Here is a 24500-nt window from a genome sequence, read left to right as displayed (position 1 = left end):
TTTCCTTTTACCAGTAAAAAATGACCATCTTTTTCCCTTCTAATAAGCTTGGGCTTGAAGTCTAACTTATCTGAAGTCATAGTTACTACTCCTTTCTGTCTTCGTGTTGTATTTATCTAGAAAGTTGTCAATTTCCTCCAGATTTTCCATTTTGTTGGAGTATAGCTTTTCAAAGTAATTTCTGATAATCCTCTGGATTTCTGCACTGTCAGTTGTGATATCTCCTTTTTCATCTTATCTTCAAGATATGGGTTGATTCTCTTTTTTGTTAGTTAAATTGGCTAGAGGTTTATCTATCTTATTAATTTTTTTGAGGAACCAGCTTTTGGTTTTGTTGACTTATAGACCTGATCAACAATTTCAGCAAAGTATCTGGATACAAAATCAATCTCAACAAATCAGAAGCTTTTCTGTACACCAATAATAAATCCACTGAAAAGAAAATCAGGAAAACACTGCCACTCAGGATTTCACACACACACACACACACACACACACACACACACACAAATACTTAGGAACTTAACCAGGGAGGTAAAAGACCTCTACAAAGAAATTTATAAAACTTTGAAAAAAGAAATCGAAGAAGATCCTAGAAAATGGAAAGATCGTCTTTGTTCATGGATAGACAGAATAAGTATTATCAAAATGGCCAGACTCTCCAAAATGATTTACAAATTCAATGCAATACCCATTAAGTTACCAAGCCTTACAGACATAGAAAAATCAGTTCTTAAATTCATTTGGAGCAACAAAATACCCAGAATAGCCAAAGTAGTTCTCAGCAACAAAAACCTTGCAGGAGGAATCACAATACCTGACTTTAAACTATACTACAAAGCCATTGTAATTAAAATAGCATGGTACAAAGGGGCCAAAAACATACACTGGAAGAAAAATAGTCTGTTCAACAAATGGTGTTGCCAAAATGGTTAACCATATGCAGGAAAATGGAAATTAATCCCACTTTCTCACCCTGCACAAGAGTTGATTCAAGATGGATCAAAGACTTGGAAATTAGACCAGAGACCTTGAGGTTCCTTGAAGAGGGCATAGGTCCAACACTGCAACAAATAGGCACAGATAAAAACTTTCTCAATAAGACCCCAAAGGCACAACAAACTAAAAGGCGTATTAATATGTGGGACTGCATGAAACTGAAGAGCTTCTGTTCAGCAAAGGAAACTGTCAGGATCCTCAACTGAGAGCCAACAGAATGGGAGAAGATTTTTACCACCTACCCCTCTGATAGAGGACTTGTATCTAGAATATATAGAGAACTCAAGAAACTCAACACTAAAAATACAAATCATCCAATCAAAAAATGGGCAAGTACACGAAAGAAGAAATTCAAATGGCTAATAAATGCATTAAAAAATGTTCAACATCGTTGGCAATCAGAGAGATGGTCCCTGGGACACTACCACTGATCTACTGGTTATGGTCATGTGAACCCAGGTGGATTCTACCTCTGAACTATGTCCTCAGCCCTATTTTTTATTCTTTGTTTTGAAATAGGGTTTCACTAGGTTGCAGAGGGCCTCACTAAGTAGCTGGGGCTGGCCCTAAATTTGGGATCCTCCTGTCTCAGCTCCCAAATACTAATTCTAGTCAACTAGTTGCTGGCTTCACTAGAATCTTCTGCTTTTCTGGAGGTTTGTGGGAGCCATGGTGACAGCAGCTGTCAGTCTTAGTGCAGACAGGCCAAGATCAAGAGTAGCTTTTATGTATCTGCTACTTTGGGACTACCTGATTCTTTGATATGTATTTTTTTTAAAAGTATAATGAAGATCATATGGAAAAATGGTCTTTATCTAGAAAAGACTAAGTCAAGGGAATACCAACCCCACAGATAAGAGAATACATTATAAAACTTAGTAATAAGCACAGTAATGAAACTATGGTACTATGGCAACTGTCAGGGGCTTGATACATTTGAGGCAAAACTGTAGTCCACCTCACTCCTCATACCCAAATAGATTCCAGATGGATCATAGACTCAAATATGAAAAATGAAACTGTAAAAGTACTAGAAATAAACATGAGTAAATCTTATAGAACACTGGGAGTGTTGTAAATTCTAAGTAGATCACAAAACCCAGAAGCCAGAGATGAAAAAATTGGTGAAAAAAATTTAGTTGATTGATGAAAAAATTTTAGTTTGTTTTTTGAACACTTGGTCAGAAAATTCAAATCATATTTAAAAAGAAACACAAAGTAAAAGGTGCTTCATGTTTCACTTCAAAATAATTTCTTACATATTACTTCCAGAAATTTTTAAAATATTTTTAACATCTTTTCATATATGTGTTTATTATTTTTAAACTACACACAAACTTTGTAACTGTTTGAAACTTTGTTTTACTCTTTTTATGTTAGATCTCTTACCAAATCATTAAACAGAGATTTCTATTTTTATTTTTATTATTATTTATAATGTCTGCATAATATTTATAATATTTAATTGCTTGGGTGGACCATAAAACTTGATATAATCAGTACTTTACGATGAACATTCAGGTTGTTATGAAACATATTTTTTCAATTGGTAATAAGATATTTGAATATTCATGACTTATATATCCTTGATAATTGATACATTTATGAAGAAAATGATATTGCTGTCTCATGTAATAAGTTTACTGTGAACTTGAATTTGATTACTAACATTTTTGCTGTATTCGCCTCTTCAGAATATGCTTGGCATTTTTTTTATTTTCATAGTTCATATATAAACTCTCTGTATACATATATAATGTTTTTACATTATCTATGAGCCATATGTTAGCATAATAATTTTTCCTTTTAACCATACTTATCACTATTTTTGTTGTCTACATTATAATATTTTCTCAAATTCATTGTTAGAAGGAGTTTGTCCTTAAGAAATTCTTTTAGCTGGGCATGGTGGCACATGTTTGTAATCCTAGTACTTGGGAGGCTGAGACAGGGGGATCACAGGTTTGCAACCACCTCAGCTACTTACTGAGGCCCTTTGTAACTTAGTGAAACCCTCTTTCAAATAAAGAATAAAAAATTGGGCTACAGGTATAGTTTGGAGGTAGGAAGGAAGGGTGGTTGTTCTTTCTAATCTCAGCATAGTGGCACACACCTGTAATTCCAGTACTTGGGAGGCTGATGTAGGATCACAGGTTTGAGACCAGCAATTTAGCAAGACTCTCAGCAACCTAGCAAGACCCTGTTTAAAAATAAACAAAAAATGGGATGGGGGTACTGTTCAGAGGTTAAATGCCAATGGGTTCAATCCCTCGTCCCACAAAAAGAAAAGAAAAAAAGAAAATATTTTTCTAGAAAAGGTGTGTGAATGTTAAGTTTTTACTTGTTTGAAAAGGATTTTAATTTGCCAGCTGATTTTAATGCTATGTTGGCTAGGTATATGATTCTAGATTCAAAGTTATTTTCTCTCAGAACTTTTTTTTTTTTTTTTTTTTTTTTGGTGGTACTAGGGTTCCTGGAAGCCCTTTTACCTCCGGGCTACACTCCCAGACCTATTTTTATATTTTTATTTGGAAACAGGGTCTCCTAAGCCAGCGCATGCGGCTGGCTTCAAACCTGCGAGATCCTCCTGTCTCTGCCTCCCAAGCGCGGGGATTACAAGCGTGCACCACCACGCCCAGCTCGCTCAGAACTTTTAAGATATTGTTCCACTATGTTCTGATGTCTGATGTTTGCCAGTAAGCAGTCTGATGCCAGTCTGATTCACATTCTTTTTGAAGTAATCTGTTTACTTTACTCTCTTGAAAGCCTTTTGAATTTTTTTAAATTGCTTATGTCCTTGTCCTATGATATATATTATATGAATCTTTTTCTATTCAACCTATTTTGCATTTACTGGGTTTTTGTTTTTGATTTTTATATGTAGGATTTTCTTCAGCTCTGAAAAATTGTCATACTAATATTATTCCCCTCCATTTTTCTTTTTTTTTATATAATGCCAATTACAAAGACTAAACCCGTTAAGAATGTTACTTTAAGTAACAGAAAATCCTGATAACAGTGGTTTAACCAAGTAAGTGATAGTTTTTATAAAGTGAATAACTGCTGTTTGTGTATATTTGTATGGCAGAGAAATCAGTATGTCATCAATTAAACTCTCTTTTCTGCCTAATCTCTCCTCTTTTTTGAAATTTGTTTTATTCTGGTTTTAATTGACTGCAGTAGTCAGCAAACTGAATCTTCGACCCAGATTCAAGGAGTTGCTGTAGCATCTTCAGCAAGAGTTGAGGTCACAAGTGAGAAGCAAGGCAAAAAGAAGAGCAAAACCACAACGGTTGATGTAATTAAGCCAAATCCTTTGGACCAGACTTGTATTCACCCAGAATCATATGACATCGCAATGAGGTAAGTATGAGGCTTGTGCAAGAATTTATCATGCCCAGAGTAAGTTCTCTGCAGCAAATGGCCTTTGTTTTGGCATTATGATAACTGAAAAATATAACCATGTTTAACATGACAAAATATTTTAGAAGTTCTGCATTGCTGAGTTATATGGCACATTATTTTATTTCAGGAAGGAATGAAACCATTATTCCTGGAGCAGAGTCAAGCTAATAAACTCTGGTGCTAATTGTGAAGTGTGTGTAATGGAAATTGCATGGCACTCTCTTCTGTTTGTTTTAGAAATTAACAAGACACAATTGACTAGCACTGGTTGTAAACTTGTGCTTTGGGCAAGATAAAGCCTTTTGAAAGTAAAAAGCCAACTCAGATTTCTTAAGAAATACTATCCTGATGAGTTACTACAGAAAAAAAAAGTCTGGTCTTTTAGTGAGTACACAATAACAGAATGATACAGGGACACAAGGAAACATTAATGTAAGGCAATAAGAGAAAAATCAACTTTTAATAGCATATCTAATTAACTTTAAAATTGTTAATTAGTTCAAAACATGACTTGCTATATAATCAAAAAATTTAAAGATCTTAAAATTCATTAAATGATTTAATAAAATATATAACAACAGTTTGTTGTTGTTGTTGTTGTTGTTGTTGTTGTTGTTGTTGTTGTTGTTTTGGTGGTACTGGGGATGGAACCCTTCTGCCTCTGGGCTAAACTCCCAGACCTATTTTATATTCTTTATCTGGAAATGGTCTCATAAGCCAGCAAGGCTGGCTTCGAACCTGTGCCATCCTCCTGTTTCCACTGCCCAAGAGTGGGGATTTCAAGCGGGAGCCACCACGCCCGGCTATAACAACAGATTTTAAAATAGTGAATATTTTAACCTTCATTGACACTAATATGAGATATATAACTTGCTTTGAAATCATATAAAGAAAATTGTATACATCAGTACACTTTCCACTAAATACTTTTACCATGTATACAGTTAACTACATTTTAATAATTATTTACATTTTTCCTTTTGCAGTAAAATTTATATGCATTTAAATTTCACATGTACATTAACTAAACTTTGACAAATACATACACCGGTGTAACTTAAACCCCTATTAAGATAAAGAATATAACTGTTATCTAAAGAATATAGCTGTCATCCCCAAATATTTCCTTATATCCCTTTCAGCCATTCCTCTTCTTCCCTCCCAAAAGTAACTCCTCGTCATTACTTTGCCCAAAATTAGTTTGCTTTTTCTTGAACTACATACAAACAACACTACACAGTTGCCTTCATGACACCATAAGGGGGTCTGAGGTCTCTTTAGAGGCAGAAGAGACCTCTACTTGGACCTTCCAGATTTTTTTTTGGTGGGGGAGGGTTACTGGGGATTGTACCCCAGGGCATTGTACCTTAGAACTACACCCTTGGCCCTATTTTATTTTATTTTGAAACAGGGTCTTGCTAGGTTGATGAGAGTCTCACTACTTGCTGAGGCTGTCGAACCTCCAATCATCCTGTTTCAGCCTCCCAAGTACTGACAATACAGGCATGTGTCACCACGTCCTGCTCCTTCCAGGCTCTTTACCATGTTTTGAAGTTAATGTAAGTCTTCCAATTTTATTATTTTTAAAGATTGCTTTGAATAGTCTAAGTGATTTTTATTTCCCTATAAATTTTAGAATGAGCTTATTCATTTTTATTTTAAAAAAGCCTAGTGGGATTATGATTGGGATTCTATTGAGTCTAGGTAAATTTAGGGATAATTGATAATTATATTTACTGAACCTTTTGGTCTATGAACTTACTCTGTCTCTCTGTGTATTTAGGTCTTTCAGTTCTCTAAGCAGTGATATTTAGTTTACAGTATATAAGTCTTATGTCTATTTTACTAAATGTATTGTTTTTCAACACAATTGTAGGTAGAAGTTCTTCCTAATATGTAAGAATACATTTGATTTTTACATAATAATCTTATATCATGAAGACTTGCTAAATTTACTTACTAGTTTTAGTGTTTGTGGATTCCTTAAATATTTCTATTTAACCAGTTATATCATTAGCAAATAGATATTTTTTCATTTTGCTCTTTAAGCATTAAGATTTTTTTTTTTTTTTTGGCTTCTTACCGTGATGGCCACAACCTTCAGTGTACTGTTGAAGAGTAGGTATTCTGCCGGGCGTGGTGGCGCACACTTGTAATCCCCGCGCTTGGGAGGCAGAGACAGGAGGATCGCAGGTTCGAAGCCAGCCGCGTGCTGGCTTAGGAGACCCTGTTTCCAAATAAAAATGTAAAAATAGGTCTGGGAGTGTAGCCCGGAGGTAGAAGGGCTTCCAGGAACCCCAGTACCACCAAAAAAAAAAAAAAAAAAGGAGTAGGTATTCTTGTTTTGTTCTCAATCCTAAGACATGGTTCCCCTTTTTTTAGTAGTAAAAAGTATTGTGGTCTCTCATACTTGTATTTTTAGTGTTTGGAAAGATGTGTAGTGTACACGGATTCATAGACTTCTTGTAATGATTCTGACATCTCCATGGAAACTATTAGCATTTTTTATGCAAACCAGTGTCTTTGTTAATGTATATTTTTGTTTTCATAATGTAGTTGTAATATGGCTTTTAAGCTTTTCAGTTTTTTTAATTTGCTTTCTATGAGTAAACACAAATTTTAATTTTACATATCCTTATTAAAAACCTAACTAATATTTTATCATGTGATAGAACTATAATTTAATAATGGCAATTCTAGTAGTGGTTTCTTATAATGGGTTTCTAGAAGCAGTACTACTCTGCCAAAGGTTTGAAAGTTTTTGAGCTCTTGACATAACATCCCCAAGTAATCTACTGGTTTTTAATGCCATCAGCAATGTTCAGGCCTGAACAATCTTTAATTTCTCTGGTTACACAGGACTTTTCTGACAATTTTCATATGGGCCAGTTTCCACATGTGGAACATAAATGCTCTACTAATGATTTCCTCCCTTTCAGTGCTTCCTTTGAAACTATTCTGTGTCTCAGAAACAGGGTACATGTAGAATATTTCATGGAAGTGTTTGTTTGTTTGTTTGTTTGCAATTTAACTCCTGACCTTTAAAATCGAGAGATTAAATTGATAATTTACCCAATTAAGCTGGCAATCCCTATTATCCAGTCTGGAACTATAAGTCAGTTCTGGTTTTTAAGTATGCTTAGTCTAGACATCACTCATAAGTAATTCATACTTTAATATAGCATCACACGAGTGAAATTGGTGCTATTATTACTCTCACTGCTTTAGATTAACAAGTAAACTGCCTAAGATAACTCAGTTTGTAGAACCAAGATTTGAACCAGATCTTTATTACTTTAAAGTGTGAGTTCCTAGTTAGATTACAGTTTTAAAAACTAGCTTGCAGCTTGATTTGAATGTAATCATGATGGTCTTTCAGGTTAAGGGTGTTGTACCCTTAAAAACAGCATGTGATGTTCAGCTCAGAAGAACAACATACCTGATATGACACATGCTTCTTTAAAATAAAAATGAATTATCTGGAATAGGCTGACTCAGTGTTATTCTCTATTATCACATGACCAAAATCAGATTCTGCCCTTCCTCTCATGAAAACATTGCCTCCTCCAATAATTGGAAATTTAGCCTGTTTATTTTATTGAAGGACCTTTAGGAAATGGATTCTTCTCTAGAATGTGTAGAGTTTTATGCTGTTCTGATGAAGATACTGTTTCTTGCTGTTGCATTAAAAACAGTCTCCTTCCATTATGTTTTTTTAGAATGAGGCATGAGCATTTCAAAGTAAGCAGATTAGTAGTGCCTGCATTTACTAACTTCTTGGGTTAGGGAAGACAGAGGATATAGAAGCCAGGGTAGCATGCTCATCCTGGAGTCAGAAGAAGTTTGTAGGGAGGAAAAGGAACATAGTCAGAAACCCATACTCTAGAAGTTACAGGAGAACATGGGACTTAACCTACTATTGCTACATGTGGGTTTTCCTTTGATAGTCTTTCAAGTCATTCTTTTCCAAGTCCTTTTTACTTGTTTCAGAGTTTTCTCAACTTCACCTGGTGACTTAGCTTCCTGAAAAAAATTTAGACTACTTTACACTGAAAAAAATTTAGACTACTTTACATTCCTCTTACTGTGATGCATCTTTATCTTTACTCATTCTATCTTATTTTTCCCTAAGCTACCCTCCACTTCTTGATTATGTTCCCCTCCCTACCCTTACTCTTCCCGTCTGCTGTTGATGACTTTGGCTTTTGCCATTGTCTCTTGATATGTGTGTCATAATTGTCCCACTTCAAGAAATGAGGTGGCCGGGCATGGAGGCACACTCTTGTAATCCCAGCGCTTGGGAGGCGGAGACAGGAGGATCGCGCTGGTTCGAAGCCAGCCTTGCTGGCTTAGGAGACCCTCTTTTCAAATAAAAAGAATATAAAATATGTCTGGGAGTGTAGCCCGGAGGTAGAAGGGTTTCCAGGAACCCCAGTACCACCAAAAAGAAAAAAAAAAGAAATGAGGTGGAATATAGGAAGTAAATGAATAAGGTCTGTTGGCTTTTTTAAATTTATAAGTATCTCATATCTTTAATGCCTTTTCAATTTATTCCTGTCATTTTAGGCCACAGACTTACTCTTGTGATCCCCCATTTTCTTCTCCCTAAAAGCTAAAAGCAACATCCACCTTTTTAATCTGTTTCCTCAAACTGCTAGCCCCTCCTTTTTATTGTCAAACCTCTCAGAATTACTAGTCTTTAACTCTTACTGCTTCTACCTACTTTCTCCTGCTTAAAGGCTAGTTTCCATTTTTGTTCTTCGAATTACTCTCATGACTAATGACCTCCTGATTGTCAAAACCAGTAGCTTCTTTTTATCCTTAAAACACGTACCCATGCTGCCACATTTGACACCATTGACGTACTGGGAGGCCGTTACAGGGAGTTGGCCTAAATTCTGAGTGAACTCAGGAACCACAGTGGGTTTGAGGTGACGAGTGACATGCTCTGATATACATATTAAAAGGCCCCTACTTACTGTCTGGTGTGTTACAAATAGACATAAGAGGCAGTGGGAGAAGCAGGGAGACAGACTAATTGCAGTAATCTGAGTGAAAGGTGATGACTGGCACTTAGCTGATAGTAGGAGAAGTACAAATTCTTCATACATTTTGAAAATAAAGCAAATAAGATTCGCTGACAGATTGGGTGAAGATTATGAAAGAAAGTAACTTTAATTATAAATGGCAAAAATAAGATGAATACCAGGGACTCTCGAAGATGAAGCAGAAATGCAGTGTTGGGTGTAGGAAAGGGAGAAGTTAAAGAACTAAACAGTGATCACTCCCCTGGAGATTTCTTCCAGTCCCATGGTTTTAAGGACAGTCATAAGCACATGACTCCTAAGCTTGCACCTTAACCCAAACCACTGTCCCTACTTGAGACTATATCAGCTGTCTACTCAGCACCTCACATGTAACATGTCTGAAACTGAATCTTAGGTCTCTCCCAGAGTCTTGCTCCAACCAGAGTCTTCATTTCAAATAATTTTAGTTCATCTTTTTAGTTTCTCAGTCCAAAAACCCTGAAATCATCCTTGACTTTGTGCCATTCTCTATCTAGTAATGAGCTCTTTCTCATTATATTTCACAAAGAGCCCTTACAAATTATTGTCCTCTACTATAGTATAGTGTTTGGGAGTTTAAGTTTTATTCTCCCTATTTTGGTGGGTTCCTAGAGGGCATAAATCCCTCTTCTTTCTTTTTTATTTTTTGTTCCTCACCCTACCACAGTTGTCTACATGGTCTAAGTGATGAATCAAATCATCACTGGCAGAATTCATGCAGTAAATATTGGAGCCACAAAGAATACAAAGATTTGGGAAAGACCAAACTGATTTTAGAACTCAGGGGATCTAAAATAAGACCTATCTTGCATAAATCAAGGAAAAGAATAGTTTAAGTTATTTAAAGAGCTTTTTTTTTTTTTTTTTCTTTTGCCTTACTGGGGCTGGAACTCAAGGGCATTCTATCTCTGAGCTACACCCCCATCCCTAATTTTTATTCTTTATTTTGAAACAGTGTGTCATTGAGTTACAAAGGGCCTCACTAGGTAGCTGAGGCTGGCTGTGAACCACAATCCTCCTGTCTCAGCCTACCGAATACTGGGATTACAAGTGTGAGCCACCACGACCAGTTTAAAGAGCTTCTTTTGAAGTAACCCTCGGTACTCTGCTTTGTCCCACCTATTCATAATAGGCATGGATGAGCAAAAAACAAAAAAGTTATGCAGCCAGGTGTGGTTGCGCACGCTTGTAATCCCCGCGCTTGGGAGGCGGAGACAGGAGGATCGCGCAGGTTCGAAGCCAGCCACGCACGCTGGCTTAGGAGACCCTGTTTCTAAATAAAAATATAAAAATAGGTCTGGGAGTGTAGCCCAGAGGTAGAAGGGCTTCCAGGAACCCCAGTACCACCAAAAAAAAAAAAGTTATGACACAGTAGAATATTGTAAGGTAAAGCAATGAGCCTCTCCAGTTGTCCTTGTCCCCATAAAATAAATAATGCATCTGACAGTTTGGCATTAGATTTGCTTAGGCTGGCAATTAATTTTAAGGTTAGTTTATAATCGTGTGCTATAAGCTCCAAATAGAGCAGGGACCTTTAAAATCGTTATCTCCAACACCTAACAAAAGCTGATAGGGCAATATTTCAAAGAATAAATGATAGAGAATGAATGATGGCTACATAGGAAAACACTGAGGAGAAAAAACTACTCAGGAATTGACACTTAAATAGAACAAAATGAAATGCTTAGCTTTACTTCAGTCCAAAATTTTATTGTCTAAATTGGCCGAGATGGAGACACGTGTGCAAACAAATCTGTTGCTACAACATCTAGATTGCCCTTTTCTGTCATTGCCTTACCCACATGCTGAGGAATTATGTTCAGAATCGAATCTCATGGCGATTGAAAGGATTTCAGGGCCTCTCTAAAGTGACTCGCACTTGCCTTCACAGAGCATTGTGTCCAGTGCCTAGGCCTTCCTCAGTTGTACTGAAAAGCAGAGACAGCCCAGGAAAGAGAATTCTTCCTGATTTCTCTCATCATCCAGAAATTATCATGATACATGTGAGCAATTCTATTATGTTGAGTACTATAAGCCCTGAATAAAATTGCTTCTTTATTACGAGTAGGATGAAGCCCAGAACAGCCTATATGGGGTTTACTACCCTCTCCCCCCACCATGCCACAACTCTTTCTGTCCTACCATTTTGGTTGACCCAGGGAAAAAGGCATGTATCTAATTTCCCTTATTTTTTTTTTTTAAATAAGATGCCAGGAAGTAGTGCTTTGTGCTACAGATTATGCTGATTTGTACATGTCCCCACGAGACCTGGCACTCTCCCAAAGAATCTGTTGCATTAAGAATTTGATTCACTCCAGATAGTTAAGTTGGAAAGTTGTTGTGCTCTTGAAAAATGCCAGGAAACTTAATGTCAAGATTGTCACTCAGCACTCATTTTGATAAAGCATTAGCTAGTTTGTTATTTGCATTTTAGTCATTAGGGAATATTTTAAGACTGGTTTCTAGAAGTGGTTAACAACCCCTATAGTAGTAATGTGGCATGCATTGCCATTTTAATGAACTAGGTAAATGTAGATGAAGGAATAATTTTATCAGCACTGCACTATAATGTCAGTTCTGTGGTGTTTCACTTATTATTACTGATATGCCTGTTTCTGACATTTATAGTCAATGCTAAAAAGTATATTTTGATGCCGGGTGTGGTGGCACATGCTTGTACTTCCTGCTCTTGGGAAGCGGAGACAGAAGAACCACGCAGGTTCTAAGCCAGCCACGCTGGATTAAGAGACCCTTTTTCCAAAATAAAAAGTATAAAAAAATATAAAAAGTATAGGTCTGGGAGTGTAGCCTGGAGGTAGAATGGCTTCCAGAAACCCCAGTACCACCAATAAATAAATAAAAGAAAAAGTATATTTTGAGAGAGTAGATGACCATGAATTTAAAATTAGGTCTAAGATAGTAATAATCTCATCGACCTGACAAAATCTTTACTTAAGAAGGGATAAATTTCTGAACAAAACCAAAGCAACATTTATTTATTTTTTCAAAGACAAAGACAGATTTAATTAGAAAAACGAGGTGTATATATATATATATATATATATATATATATATATTCATTCAAGGGAGAACACGGGCCATCTCAAGAGGGAGAAAGTGCCTTTGGGGATTTATCTTTAATTTACTAAACACTACGTCAGGTTTTTAACACAAAAAGTAGAACTAACCCCGATATACAAGGATTTCTTATTTTTTGGCACTTGTTTTATTTATTTTTATAGCTATTATTGGTGCATTTAGTCTCACATCATAATGTAAATCATGTTGACAGTGACATATATGCACATAGTACTTGATGGCCCCCCTCACCTGGCCCCCTCCTTTCCCCATACAGAGTATTGAGATTGACATTGGTATTTTCACATATGTACACAAAGCCAGTGGTAGGAATTCCTTCAATGATCCTTACTCTTCCCCCTTCTCTTCCCCTAGACCACCTCCTTGGCTCCATTGAGGTTTCTCCTCCATTATTTGGAGGCCTTCTGGTATCTCAGTTACTCCCTAGCTTCCACATAGTAGAAAAAACACATGACCTTTCATTTTCTGCAACTGGTTAATCTCACTTAACATAATGTTCTTTATTGCTGAGTGGAATTCTATTGTGTAAATATCCCATAATTTTATAATCTATTCATCTGTTGATGGGCACCTAGCTTGGTTTCATAATTTGGCTACTGTGAATTATGCTACTATGAACATGAGTATGTATATATTACTGTAGTTCTCTGATTTCATCCTCTTTGGAAAGATACCCAGAGTGGTATAGCTGGATCATATAATAGATCCATTCCCAGTTTACTGAAGAATCTCTACACTAATCTCCATAGCAGCTGAACTAATTTGCAATCCCATCCATAATATAGAAGAGTTTCTATTTCTCTACATTCTTGACAACATTTATTGTTATTTGACTACTTGATGATGGCCATTCTGATTGGAATTAGAGAGAATCTCAGTGTAGTTTTTATTTGTATCTCCTGGATTGCTAATGATGTTGAACATTTTTTTATGTATTTATTGGTCATTTGTATCTCTTCTTTTGTGAAATGTCTGTTTAGTTCAGTTGCCCATTTCTTGATTAGGATATTTGATTTTTTTTAGTGTAATGCCTTGTAAGTTATTTGTCTGTTCTAAATATTTGTCCTCTACCAGAGGAATAGCTGGTAAAAAACCTTCTGCCATTTTGTAGGGTTTCTCTTTAGACTATTGATGGTTTCGTTGATGAGTAGACCTTTCAGTTTAATGCCATCCCCTTATTCTTGCTTTAATTTTCTGAGCTATGGGGGGGGGTATCTTACTGAGGAAGTTTCTAACGGTACCTATATATTGGAGTATTGGTCTCTGGTCTAATTTATACACAAGGATTTCTTAATGAGATCAATGGATAAATGGACCCTAACTAGTACCCTGGGCTTCGGCAAGGTCCTTTGGAGGTCCTGCTTTTCCGGTCCATGTCATGGAGCTGAAATAAATCAGGCCAGGTAATGATGAGTAGCCAACCCTGAAGACCTGAGATAACATGACCCAGGCTATAACTTTCCCATTCCTGTTCAAGGGTTAGCATCCCTGAACTCTTCTCTTTAAGATTCCTTCAGAGGTCCATGACCTTTCCCAATATTAGCTTGCTGCCTAGTGAGGAAATAAGTTTTCTAGCCAATAAATAGCTATAATGCAGAGAGCTTACATTTTTCTTTAAAAAACAACAGTTGTATGTGGTGGCACATGGTTATAGTCCCAGTACTTGGGAGGCTGAGACATGAGGATTTGTGACCAACCTCAGCAATTTAGCCCTGTTTCCAACCAAATATATATATATATATATTGAAATATATATATATATATGGCAGGGGACATAGCTCAGAGATAGAATGCCCCTGGGTTTAATCCCCAGTACCACTAAGTAAACAAACAAACAACAAAAAGAGCAGCAGTAGGCTCCTGACATTTGCAGATGTGATACTTCAACTGTGAGCAACCAGAAGACCCAGGAATTTTCATGTGTAATTTTTCCAAGGAATACATCCCTTGGTTTTACACACACACACACACACACACACACACACACACACGCACACATACCTAAAATACAGCACAACTTAGTCCTGCAGTGGCATGCCACTAACTCATGCAATGCCAAAAACATGTTTCTTTGTGGAAGAAACTTGCCTAAGAAGAAATCCATCTGCAAATGGTAAAAATAAATGAGGAATAGGTAAGCAAACCTAAGAGATTATTTGCAAATTTGAAAGAACTCAAATATTTCTGGACTTGCCTCACAAGAACTCTCAATATCTGAAACATGAGAAAATAAGGCAGAATCATTGCCCGGCTTTCGATAAGCCATTAACTTAGGATTTGTATTAATTCGTTTTTCTGCATTAATTTCTAAGGGAGCTGTAATTAGACAATGTTGGTTGCCTTTTCATAAAGAAATATAATAGCATAAAAGAGAGGACATACCTAAAAATTAAAGTTGTTAAATGGACAGATTACTAAAAGTGATTTTGTTTTTCATATGAATAGTTAAAAACTGCCTGGCGAGCCGGATGTGGTGTGCATGCTTGTAATCCCAGTACTTGGGAGGCTGAGACAAGAGGATCACAGGTTCATGGCCAGCCTCAGCTACTACTGAGGCTCTCAGGAACTGGGTGAGACCCTGTTTCAAAATAAAAAATTAAAAAATAGGGCTGGGGGTATAGCTTGGAAGTTCCTGGGTTCAATCCCCAGTACTGAAAAAAATAGATAAATCATCATCATCCAAAACCCAAACATCTTCCTATACTTTTCAGGAAGTAATATTGATATATGTTTCAATGCCCTCACAAGAGAAAACTATGAAAAAGAATCTGCCCACTTGAAAATGAGATGATCAGGCTATGGAGTTCTTAGAAGCACATTGTCATATCTAATGTCTTACATACTGTTCCAAAACACAGCCCATACAAAGTTCTGACAAGAGTAGTAGAGGGCACTAGGAAGGTCAAGAACCTGAGAGTGTACATGACCTTCCCCTAGCCCAGTCTGGAGGGACTGCAGTGTCAATCTACCTGGTTTAAATTGTAACTCTTTGACCTGTACTTAATCTATACTTAATACTTAATCTCCTTGTATCTCAGTTTTCTTATCTCTTAAATGGGGGTAGTAATATACTTATAAAATTTCATGAGTTAATATATATAAACTACACAGTTTATGAGGTAGAGCAACCTAAGGTAGTTGATATAATTATTGCTATTATTTTTGTTCTCTTTGAGAAGAGGCTGTCAAGCTGAGCCATAAAAGAAAAGCAGGGGGGAGTCACAACACCTTGTCCCCAAGGGGGAAAAGTTGTTATTATGTGATCTGGATGTAATTTGGGGTACTTAACATTGTTAATTTATATTAGTACTGGGTTTTGGAACTGAAAACACACTGGTTTCTCTCCTGCAGATCTGGAGCAACCCATTAGTACTCAGTGGAGGAAAGCAGGTTACTCACCAGCCATAAAATTGTGCTTGCTTCAGTCTCTTCCATCTCCTGCCCTCCTTGTCTTCTCCTTTAAATTTAGAGCACTCAGTCTGGAGCCTGAAACTAAGGAGGGCATTGATTTAGTTTCCTCCTCCCCTTCCTGTTCCCAGAGTAGCTATGGGTTTTAATATTGGCATATCTTTTGATTATATCACCATAAGTAAGTTGCTTTGGCCTCAGTTGTTCACTCTTTAAATGGAGTAACAGTATAACTGCGCATTCAGAGAGCCAAGGACATACTGAAATGGTAGGTGTTACATATTTCCATATTTTTTGACAGAAGGATTCCTTGACAGGTTGACTTTTATACTAAAAAGGCTGTTTCACAATGGAGAAAGTCTTCTAATACATGGGCTTAATTTTAGCCCATGTTTAATGGAGGGACTATTTAATTTCAACCTCTCCATCACTAGCCAGTGTCTTTTTTTTCTATTGTATTATTTATTTTTATTTATTTTTTACATTTTTATTGTTGGTGCACTGCAGTCATACATCTCAATGGGGTACAAGGTGGTAGGGGCACACATCACTTCATTTAGCCCTTCCCCAGTTCCCACCCCATTCCTCTCCCTCCCTCCTTCTCATATTTGCCTTAGTGATTGACTTTGATATGTTTGTGAGTGTCTTTTCAAATACTGCTTTTTTATTTGCCTTTTCTTTCAAATAGTCACAGGCACTAATCCACATCATGGCTTTACAGGCAGTAAATTAAATTATATTAATTCTAAACACAGTGTTTTTGAGCTATAGAGAGTCTACAGCCTTTGAAACCACTAACTTAATTTTGTCCAACTCTTACTCAGTAACTCAAAAAGAACCAAAGTTGTTTTTTTTTTTCTTTCAAATTTGGTTTAAAAAATAATGATAAATTGCTCCCAGGCAGTGGTCCTGGGTGCCAAATTTTATCTGAGATCTAAATCTTCTGTCTGGATTCAAAATCCTCCAAAGTAAAGGGGTAGAAGTGCTAATGAAGATGTGATGTGTTGAGACTTTCACCTCAGCTATAACCTGTGTCTCAGCTGTGTGACTTGGGCTAGTCAGTTGATCCAAGGTGTGGTTCTCTTTTCTGCAAATCTACACACACAATAAGTTTTTGAGAGAATTAAGTGAAGTCATGTTTGTTGAATATTTTCAAAGCATCTATTTATCTGAACATATAAACCTGCTTCTGTAAAAGCAGATATAAATGGGAAACTTCTTTAAACTGATTATTTTGTCATTTCTTAAAATTAGACTTATAAGCTCATTCAAGGCAAAGGCTCTCTGTCATCTTTGATAGCGTCTCCCAGCAAATGAGCTAAGTATTTGTTGAATGAAGCTGAGTAGGCTTTCCTAAATTATTTTTTTTACTTTTATTTTTTTCAGTATTGGGGATGGAACCCAGGGGTATTCTACCTCCAAGCGACACCCCCAGCCCTATTTTTTATTCTTTATTTTGAAACAGGGTCTCACTGAGTTGCAGAGGACCTCACTAAGTACTGAGGATGTCCGCGAACCACGATCCTCCAGTCTCAGCCTCCTGAATGCTGGAATTACAAGCATGTGTCACCATGCCCGGCTTTCTAAATTATTTTTCATTGGTCTTAGCATTTTGCCACATTCCTTTGAAGTGTTTTTATTTTAGTAAAATCTTTACCATTTGAGGCAGGGGGTGTATGTGTGTAAAAACAACTAGACTTCCTGGAAAGAAGATAATCAAACTGGGTAATACTGGATTGTTGTTGTTTCTTAACACCCCCCACCTGCAATATAATATAATATAATAATATAATGTAACTCAGTATAATATAATATGTGCTTTTAATGTAAGAAAACAGATTATGTCCTTTGTAAATTTATTTCTAAGGCAATTCCTAAAATAGAGTTTAGACATTTTTAGAGAAATCATAGCAACATTTTAGTACCCAGTACCTTCATTTTTGTGTGCTTTTACTCATTTGGATATATATACTATACCTTTGGTTTTTAAATCATAGCTTAAATTATGATAATTATATAGTATATAACACATAGAAAGTTGTTGTGAAATAGATATTAACCATTGCTACTTTCTTTTTTTTAACAATTTTTTAATTGAACATAAATAGTATACATTTACACTATATTTGGTGCCCTCTCCCCCCCGCCCCCATTTTCTCTTCCCCCCTCCCACCAATGGTTGTCCAGGTTAACCATGTCTTATTCATAATTTTACACATGTTCAGGTGTAGACGCTCATTAATCAAGATCAGCCTTTCTCCTCTCCTATCTTTCCATTAAAACTTACCTAGTCTTTCCCCTCTAATATCTGGAGTCCCACTAGTATCCTTTGTGTTTTCTAGTTTGGGCATGTTAGAGGAAATATGTGTATCTTCTCCTTCTGTGCTTGGCTGATCTCACTTAACATGATGTTCTCCAGGGCTTTCCATCTTCTTGCAAATGATATAATTTCGACATAGGTTATTACCCCATTAATCTTACTTTGGTGTAACTGTGAGTACTGTCTTCAACTACTTCTAAAACAAAGATCTTCCTGTATCTTAAAAATTTTGAAGATTTCTATGTAAGGGAATTTTAACTGACATTTTTTTCTGAACAAATTTAATTTCCTATAATAACCTGCTAAAGAATTTAAGGTTTAAATAAAACAGCTTTCTAAGGCTATGTTGTTTGACATACAATTCATGCAACATCTAATAATTATCCCATTTTTTTGTGTGTGTAACATACCCTTGGGGGGAAAAAAAAAGGAAACAGTACTTCAGAAAATAAAAGCAGGTAAAGGGTGATGCTTTATAAAGCTAGTATTTTAGAAAGAAACTATATTCCTTAATCCATGAAAGCTTTTTGTTGGTTGTTGTGTTTGTTTTCTGCTACTCACTGATACAGGAGCTCCTCCAAAGTCATCCCATATGTACCAAGTAATGCCATTAAAGGTGCCCCCTGGCTTAGATAGCTGCGCACCATCTAAAACTACGCTCAGACCAGAGTCTGAGAGAGCATTCAGAATAAGCCCATCAACTTCTCTGAAAGGATTGCATTTTTAAATTTTTAAATTTTAAATTTAGTATATAAAATTCTCAGCAATAAGCTCTCTTGGAGATTTATTTGCTCTAACATTTTGTTATTGACTAAATATGAAGAAAAATAAAGAAAACCCGTTTAGATGTTATTTTCATTAGCAATTGACTGTCTTCTGTGGTATAGTAGGTAGTTCGAGAAGCCTTTCCTTAAATGCACTTTTTGAATTTACAATTACTGTTTTGAGCTTTTCATTTATGTCCTGCCACTTAATTCACAATCATAGTTTAAAAGGTCAGATTTACCCTTAAACTATAAATTGTCTTTTTAAATCATTGTATTTCTCACTGTTTTGCAAATTATGCACTGCTCTATCTGTTCCTATCCATTTCCAAAACAATGGTGCTCTTACATTTAACTTTTTTTTTAATTGAAAACTAATGGATAAAAATAAGTCTGGAAATCTGAAAAGTGTCACGGGGACCTGGGTAGACAACTAGGAGTACTTCACCTTCTAGCGTGGTTCCGGATAGAGTTATAAATCATATGTGTTTTGCCCACAAAGCACACGCTCATATTAAGTTGTTCTTAAAGGGATTGCATTGCACCACCCCAGTTCTTCTGTGCTCTGTAGGGTATCATGTTACTTCAATGTAATGAACCAAGTCTTCAGCTCCAAAATCTATGCTGGAAGTGATTACATAGAACTGAATGGTTTTGTCTGAAGTCTTACGAATCTTGAGAATTTCTTATTCGGGAAAAAAACACAGAATCTTTTCTTACTCTTTGAAGGGAAAAGCCTTGCATTTGTAACAAATTTCTGTGGAAAACATTAGCAATTTTAGGTTGTATAGCTTTCTGAGCAATTTTAGGTTATATAGTTTTCTGTTTGAAAAATAAGCATTATCTCTACTCCAAGGTCTGTATTTTAACTTTCTGCAGATGTGTACTAAAAGAACATGATGTGCTTATTTGTTGCATTTATGCTACTTTCTTACTTTAAGTAAGGTGGATGAAATTACATATTAAATAAAAACAGCAGCTCCAGCAGCAGTCCTTAGCAAGCTGAAAAGCCTTCCAGGACAGTGGATAAAATGAGACTATGACTTTAATTAAACGTATTGGCTTTGGAGAGAATTGTCTAATTAAAAGCTCATATGTAATAAGTATTTGTGAAATTTATTCAGTGTTAACTATATAATGTTAAATTAATCTGCCATTAAACTGTTTTAGTAAAGTATTGTGTTTTTTTGCTGAACCAAATATAACACATTAATTTTTACATGCCTTCAGTTACACAAACAGATGCCTTGTATGTGGTGTGCAACTCTTGTTAGTAAAAATAGTTACATAGCCCTTAGTAAGTTATTTAACCTTCCAGAACCTTGATTTTCCTTTTCTGTGTGATAGGATACCTACCTTTAGGATTATTGTCATGAATAAGTAAGAATACTCTGCCATTATAATGTCTAACACATACTTATTCACACGTTTGCTTCTATTCTGTATTCTGAACTTTTTTTTTTTTTTTTTTTTTGCGGGTCTGAGGATGGAACCCAGGGGTATTTGACCTTGGAGCTACCCCCTGCCCTATTTTTTATTCTTTATTTTGAAACAGGGTCTCACTTAGTTGCAGAGGGCCTCACTAAGTAGCTTATGCTATTTAGGATTGCACGAACTGCAATCCTCTGGTCTCAGCCTCCCAAATGCTGGGATTACAAGTGTGCGTCACCACGCCCAGCTTTATTCTGAACTTCTTAAAGTAATGTACTTAAAGTACATTTAAACAAAATGTACTTTGAAGGAAATACTTTATTACTTCTTAATTCTAAAGTGAAAATTTGGAATTATAGATTTTTTTCTAAGAGTATTTAAGAAGCATATGTCTATTGAGTGGCTACCGCAAAAAATCCTTGCTTCCTATCCCATGCAGTTGAATATATTCAAAATCCTGTAAGGTGTGAGGGTGAGTCCCAATGCTAGTTCTCATTCATTTTATAATCCCTGTCCTCTTGCTTGCAATTTTTCTTTTACTGTGACCTTGTCCTTAACTTCAATAAAGTTTTCAAAGTGAAAAGGCACTTTGTTCTTAAGTCATTTAAAAATAGGGTTGATCAATAGGAAGCATTAGCTAGGAGCACAACCTGGTGCTTTTTTATTGATTTTACTCACTAGTGCTCTCAGCCTTGTGTGTATAAGAATGAAAATGATATTATGAAACATGCATCCAGGTTAAATAGCACAATTCCTACATCTGCAATCACTGTGAGTAGAACTCTTTATGTGGAAGTGACTTTGGTAGCAGTTACACACACACATTTCTCTTTCTCTCTCTCTCTCTCTCTCTCTCTCTCTCTCTCTCTCTCTCTCTCTCTCTCTCTCTCTCTCTCTCTCTCTCTCTCTCTCTCCTGAGACTCCAAGTGGCCTGCTGAGCATGTTTTGTTTTTTGTTTGTTTGTTTGTTTATGTTTTTGTTTTGTGTGGTACTCAGGATAGAACCCAGGGATATTCTACCTCTGAGCTACACCCTCTATTTTTTATTCTTTATTTTGAAACAGGGTCTCACTGAGTTGCAAAGGGCCTCACTAAGTAGCTGAGGCTGGTCAGGAACCTGGATCCTCCTGTCTCAGCCTCACAAATGCTGGGGTTATAACAGTTCTCCACCACACATGGCTGAGCATTGATTTCGTTACTGAGGCCAAGACTTATATAGAGCTTTGGGGGAGAACTTGCTATTCAGTTACTTCTATTAATTGTAAAATGCTATTCAAGGTTATAGATTTACAGTTCATGAGTACATTTTATTTTCGGCATTATAACAGATGGTTATAGCCAGAATCTTGAGGATTTGAAAGCTTTTCTCCTTAAATAACCAGTTGCAGACCAGTAAAGCCAAGACATTGAATATCAGGGAAGCCTGCTCAGCAGGGCATGAATTATTTGGAAAGTTGTGTAAGGAAGTTGGCTATGGGCAGAGGTTGTCATGTGTCATCTGCCATGTCAGTCAGAGCTCCAACAGCTGTGTCCTGTCTCCAGGGCCCTGTGAGCCACTGCCCATCAGTCAGCACTGATACCAGCTGCCTCTCCCTCCGCCTGCTGGGGAAGCCGTGGACACACAAACTGAGAGCATGTATCTCACTGGCCTCCAGTTTGGATGGAAGCTCATTTTCAAATAAAGATGTTAAGCATTACTTACTATCTTTTATTAGACCATTTACCAAAATATATTCTCAAGAGAAGTGGTTGTTTGCACCTTTGAACCCAAAGAGATGCCTTAGTTAAATGAGAGATGGGAGAGTTTTCTCTGCCAGATAAAAGATTATCAGTACCAGAATATCACTGAAGAGACCTTTTCTGATTGAACAATAATACAAAAAGAAACTTGAAATCACCAGCATTACTTTGTAATCCAGCAACTTGCCAAGTGGGATGCGTCCCAATTCTGATTGTAGACAAACCTCTAGCAGTTTTCTTTTTCCATTCTGGTATTCAAGAGACATCCTTAGAGGAAAGGATTTGAAGGCATTAGTATCACTATCTGTCTGATTACTGTGTTGACATTTTTAAAGTGCCATTAATCATAGGAAATGGAACTTAATGATGTAGAAAATACCCAGCCAAAGAATGTTAAGAAACTAAGCTACAGCCCAATATTCACATAAAGTTGAAGGAAAATGCATCTTAACCCTTTATTTGTTGGGTTTTTTTTTTCCCCCTACTCAACTTGTTTCTGAACTTCAAAGCTAAGTAATTGGGAGGCAACTGTGTAAGTAAGGAACTAGTAAACACAGCAAAGGGAAAATTTTAAAGTCAACTATTTTTATCTTACAAACTTTATAGCCATTTAATGTATAAATATATATAACAATAGTATTCATATTTAGATTATATAACTAAGGACAGTTTGGAAGAAAGTTTTCTTTTCTTTCAGATATGCCATCTTTCTCTCTGTATTTTTGTTTTTGGTGCTGTGAATTAAACCCAGGGCCTAATACATGCTAGGCGTGCACTCTACCGTTGAGCTACACTCCCACTTTCCCTGTCATATTTTTTCATTTGGTTCTAAATGTTCTATGTTCTTGACATAATATAGTTTATGTGGGGCTTGATGGAGGTTTGAGAGTCATTAGTCTGGATGTGTGCTGTACAAGTAACATTACCATCAAAGGTACATAGAAGAAAAAGCAATGATAGAGCATACTAATAGTTAATCCTTTGTTAAAAGCCGGGATGCTTGATATACACTTGGTTGGATTTTGGTATCAAGTGATTGCTTGTTCACTAAATTTAAATACTTTTAATTGTTTCATTGGTGCGTTGTAGTTGTACATCTTAATGGGGTACAAGATGGTAGGGGCATACATGCACATATCACTCATTTAGCCCTTCTCCAAACTGAAATATTTTCCTATTTGAAATTTTAGTAAACATTGGGTAAATGTAGATAGCCTCATTTAGAGGACATATATGTAACACTAAACTATATTGAGTATTACTGTAAAATATTCCTGATGCTGACTGAGCAAATTCTTCATTTAAAAATAGTACAAATACTTAAATCTGCCTCTTTTCTCTACCCATGACTTTTTCCTCCCTTCAAAATGAATCATCTATTACAGCATGGTATACATAGTAGATTCTCAGTAAAGAGTGATATATATAGATCTGAGATAATTGGTTTTGAAACAGAGGCTTAGTAGGTTGCTGAGAGGCTAGCTACATCGCTGAGGCTATCCTCAGACATATAAGTCTCCTGTCTCAGCCCCCCAAGTTCTGAGATTATAGGCATTTGTCATTATGCCTAAGATGGATGAATTTTAAGATGGCCTGTGTAAGGAGATTGAAAAAAATAATATTGATAAATGTTGGACTTTTCTTTCCACTAAGGTTTTTATCATTCACTGGAGGGACACTGTGTGAGGTTGGAAAGCCAGAAATGCAACACAAAATAAATTCTTCTCTTGAAAAGGAAGGAATAGAGAAAACTGCAGAAAGATTGCAAACAACAGTATCTACCTTACAGGTCATCATAGATGGTCTCAGCCAGCCTGAAAGCTTTGACTTTCGAACAGGTAAGTAGAACTTGAATTACAGCACCTGTCATTTGCATAGCTCACATTATCTCTTTTGATCCACACAACTACTCTATGCCATGGGCAGAACAGATTCTTTCATTCTATAGATGAGAAAATTGAAGCTTAGTAATTCCTTCAAAGTCATTATAGTTCATATCCAGAGCCAAAGCTGAAAGCCAGGTCTCCAGATCTTTGTCCTCTGTTTATTTGCCATTATGCTAGACTAAATACATTACACATATACTACTTATAGATGAAAGCACTAACTTTTCAAGATTATTTTGTAAATGGCTTTTATATTCTTGGAGCCAGAAATCCTAGGTAAGGCATTCCATTCACAAGCTAAAAAGTGAATCTTCTTCCTAAATACGGCTTTCTAAGTTTCTGGATTCTGTGTCAATGAGCAGATTGAACAAATAAGATGATAT

General features: G+C 36.2%; 1 protein-coding gene across 1 annotated transcript in view; it reads left to right on the top strand.

Moving 5' to 3' along the window:
* Window positions 1-24500, top strand: part of SRBD1 (S1 RNA binding domain 1) — a gene marked incomplete at both ends in the record, with an annotated part of 233384 nt that overhangs the window by 205778 nt on the left and 3106 nt on the right. The window contains 2 exons of the mRNA XM_080711612.1: window positions 4183-4362; window positions 23885-24069. Of these exons, the coding sequence (XP_080567738.1) occupies window positions 4183-4362; window positions 23885-24069 (365 nt within the window). The remainder of the gene's footprint in view (window positions 1-4182; window positions 4363-23884; window positions 24070-24500) is intronic.

The sequence above is a fragment of the Muscardinus avellanarius genome (genome assembly GCF_963383645.1).
Source record: "Muscardinus avellanarius genome assembly, chromosome: 15".
Taxonomy (NCBI): Eukaryota; Metazoa; Chordata; class Mammalia; order Rodentia; family Gliridae; genus Muscardinus; species Muscardinus avellanarius.
The sequence above is the reverse complement of the archived record's forward strand: the minus strand, read 5'-3'. Positions and strand labels throughout refer to the sequence as shown.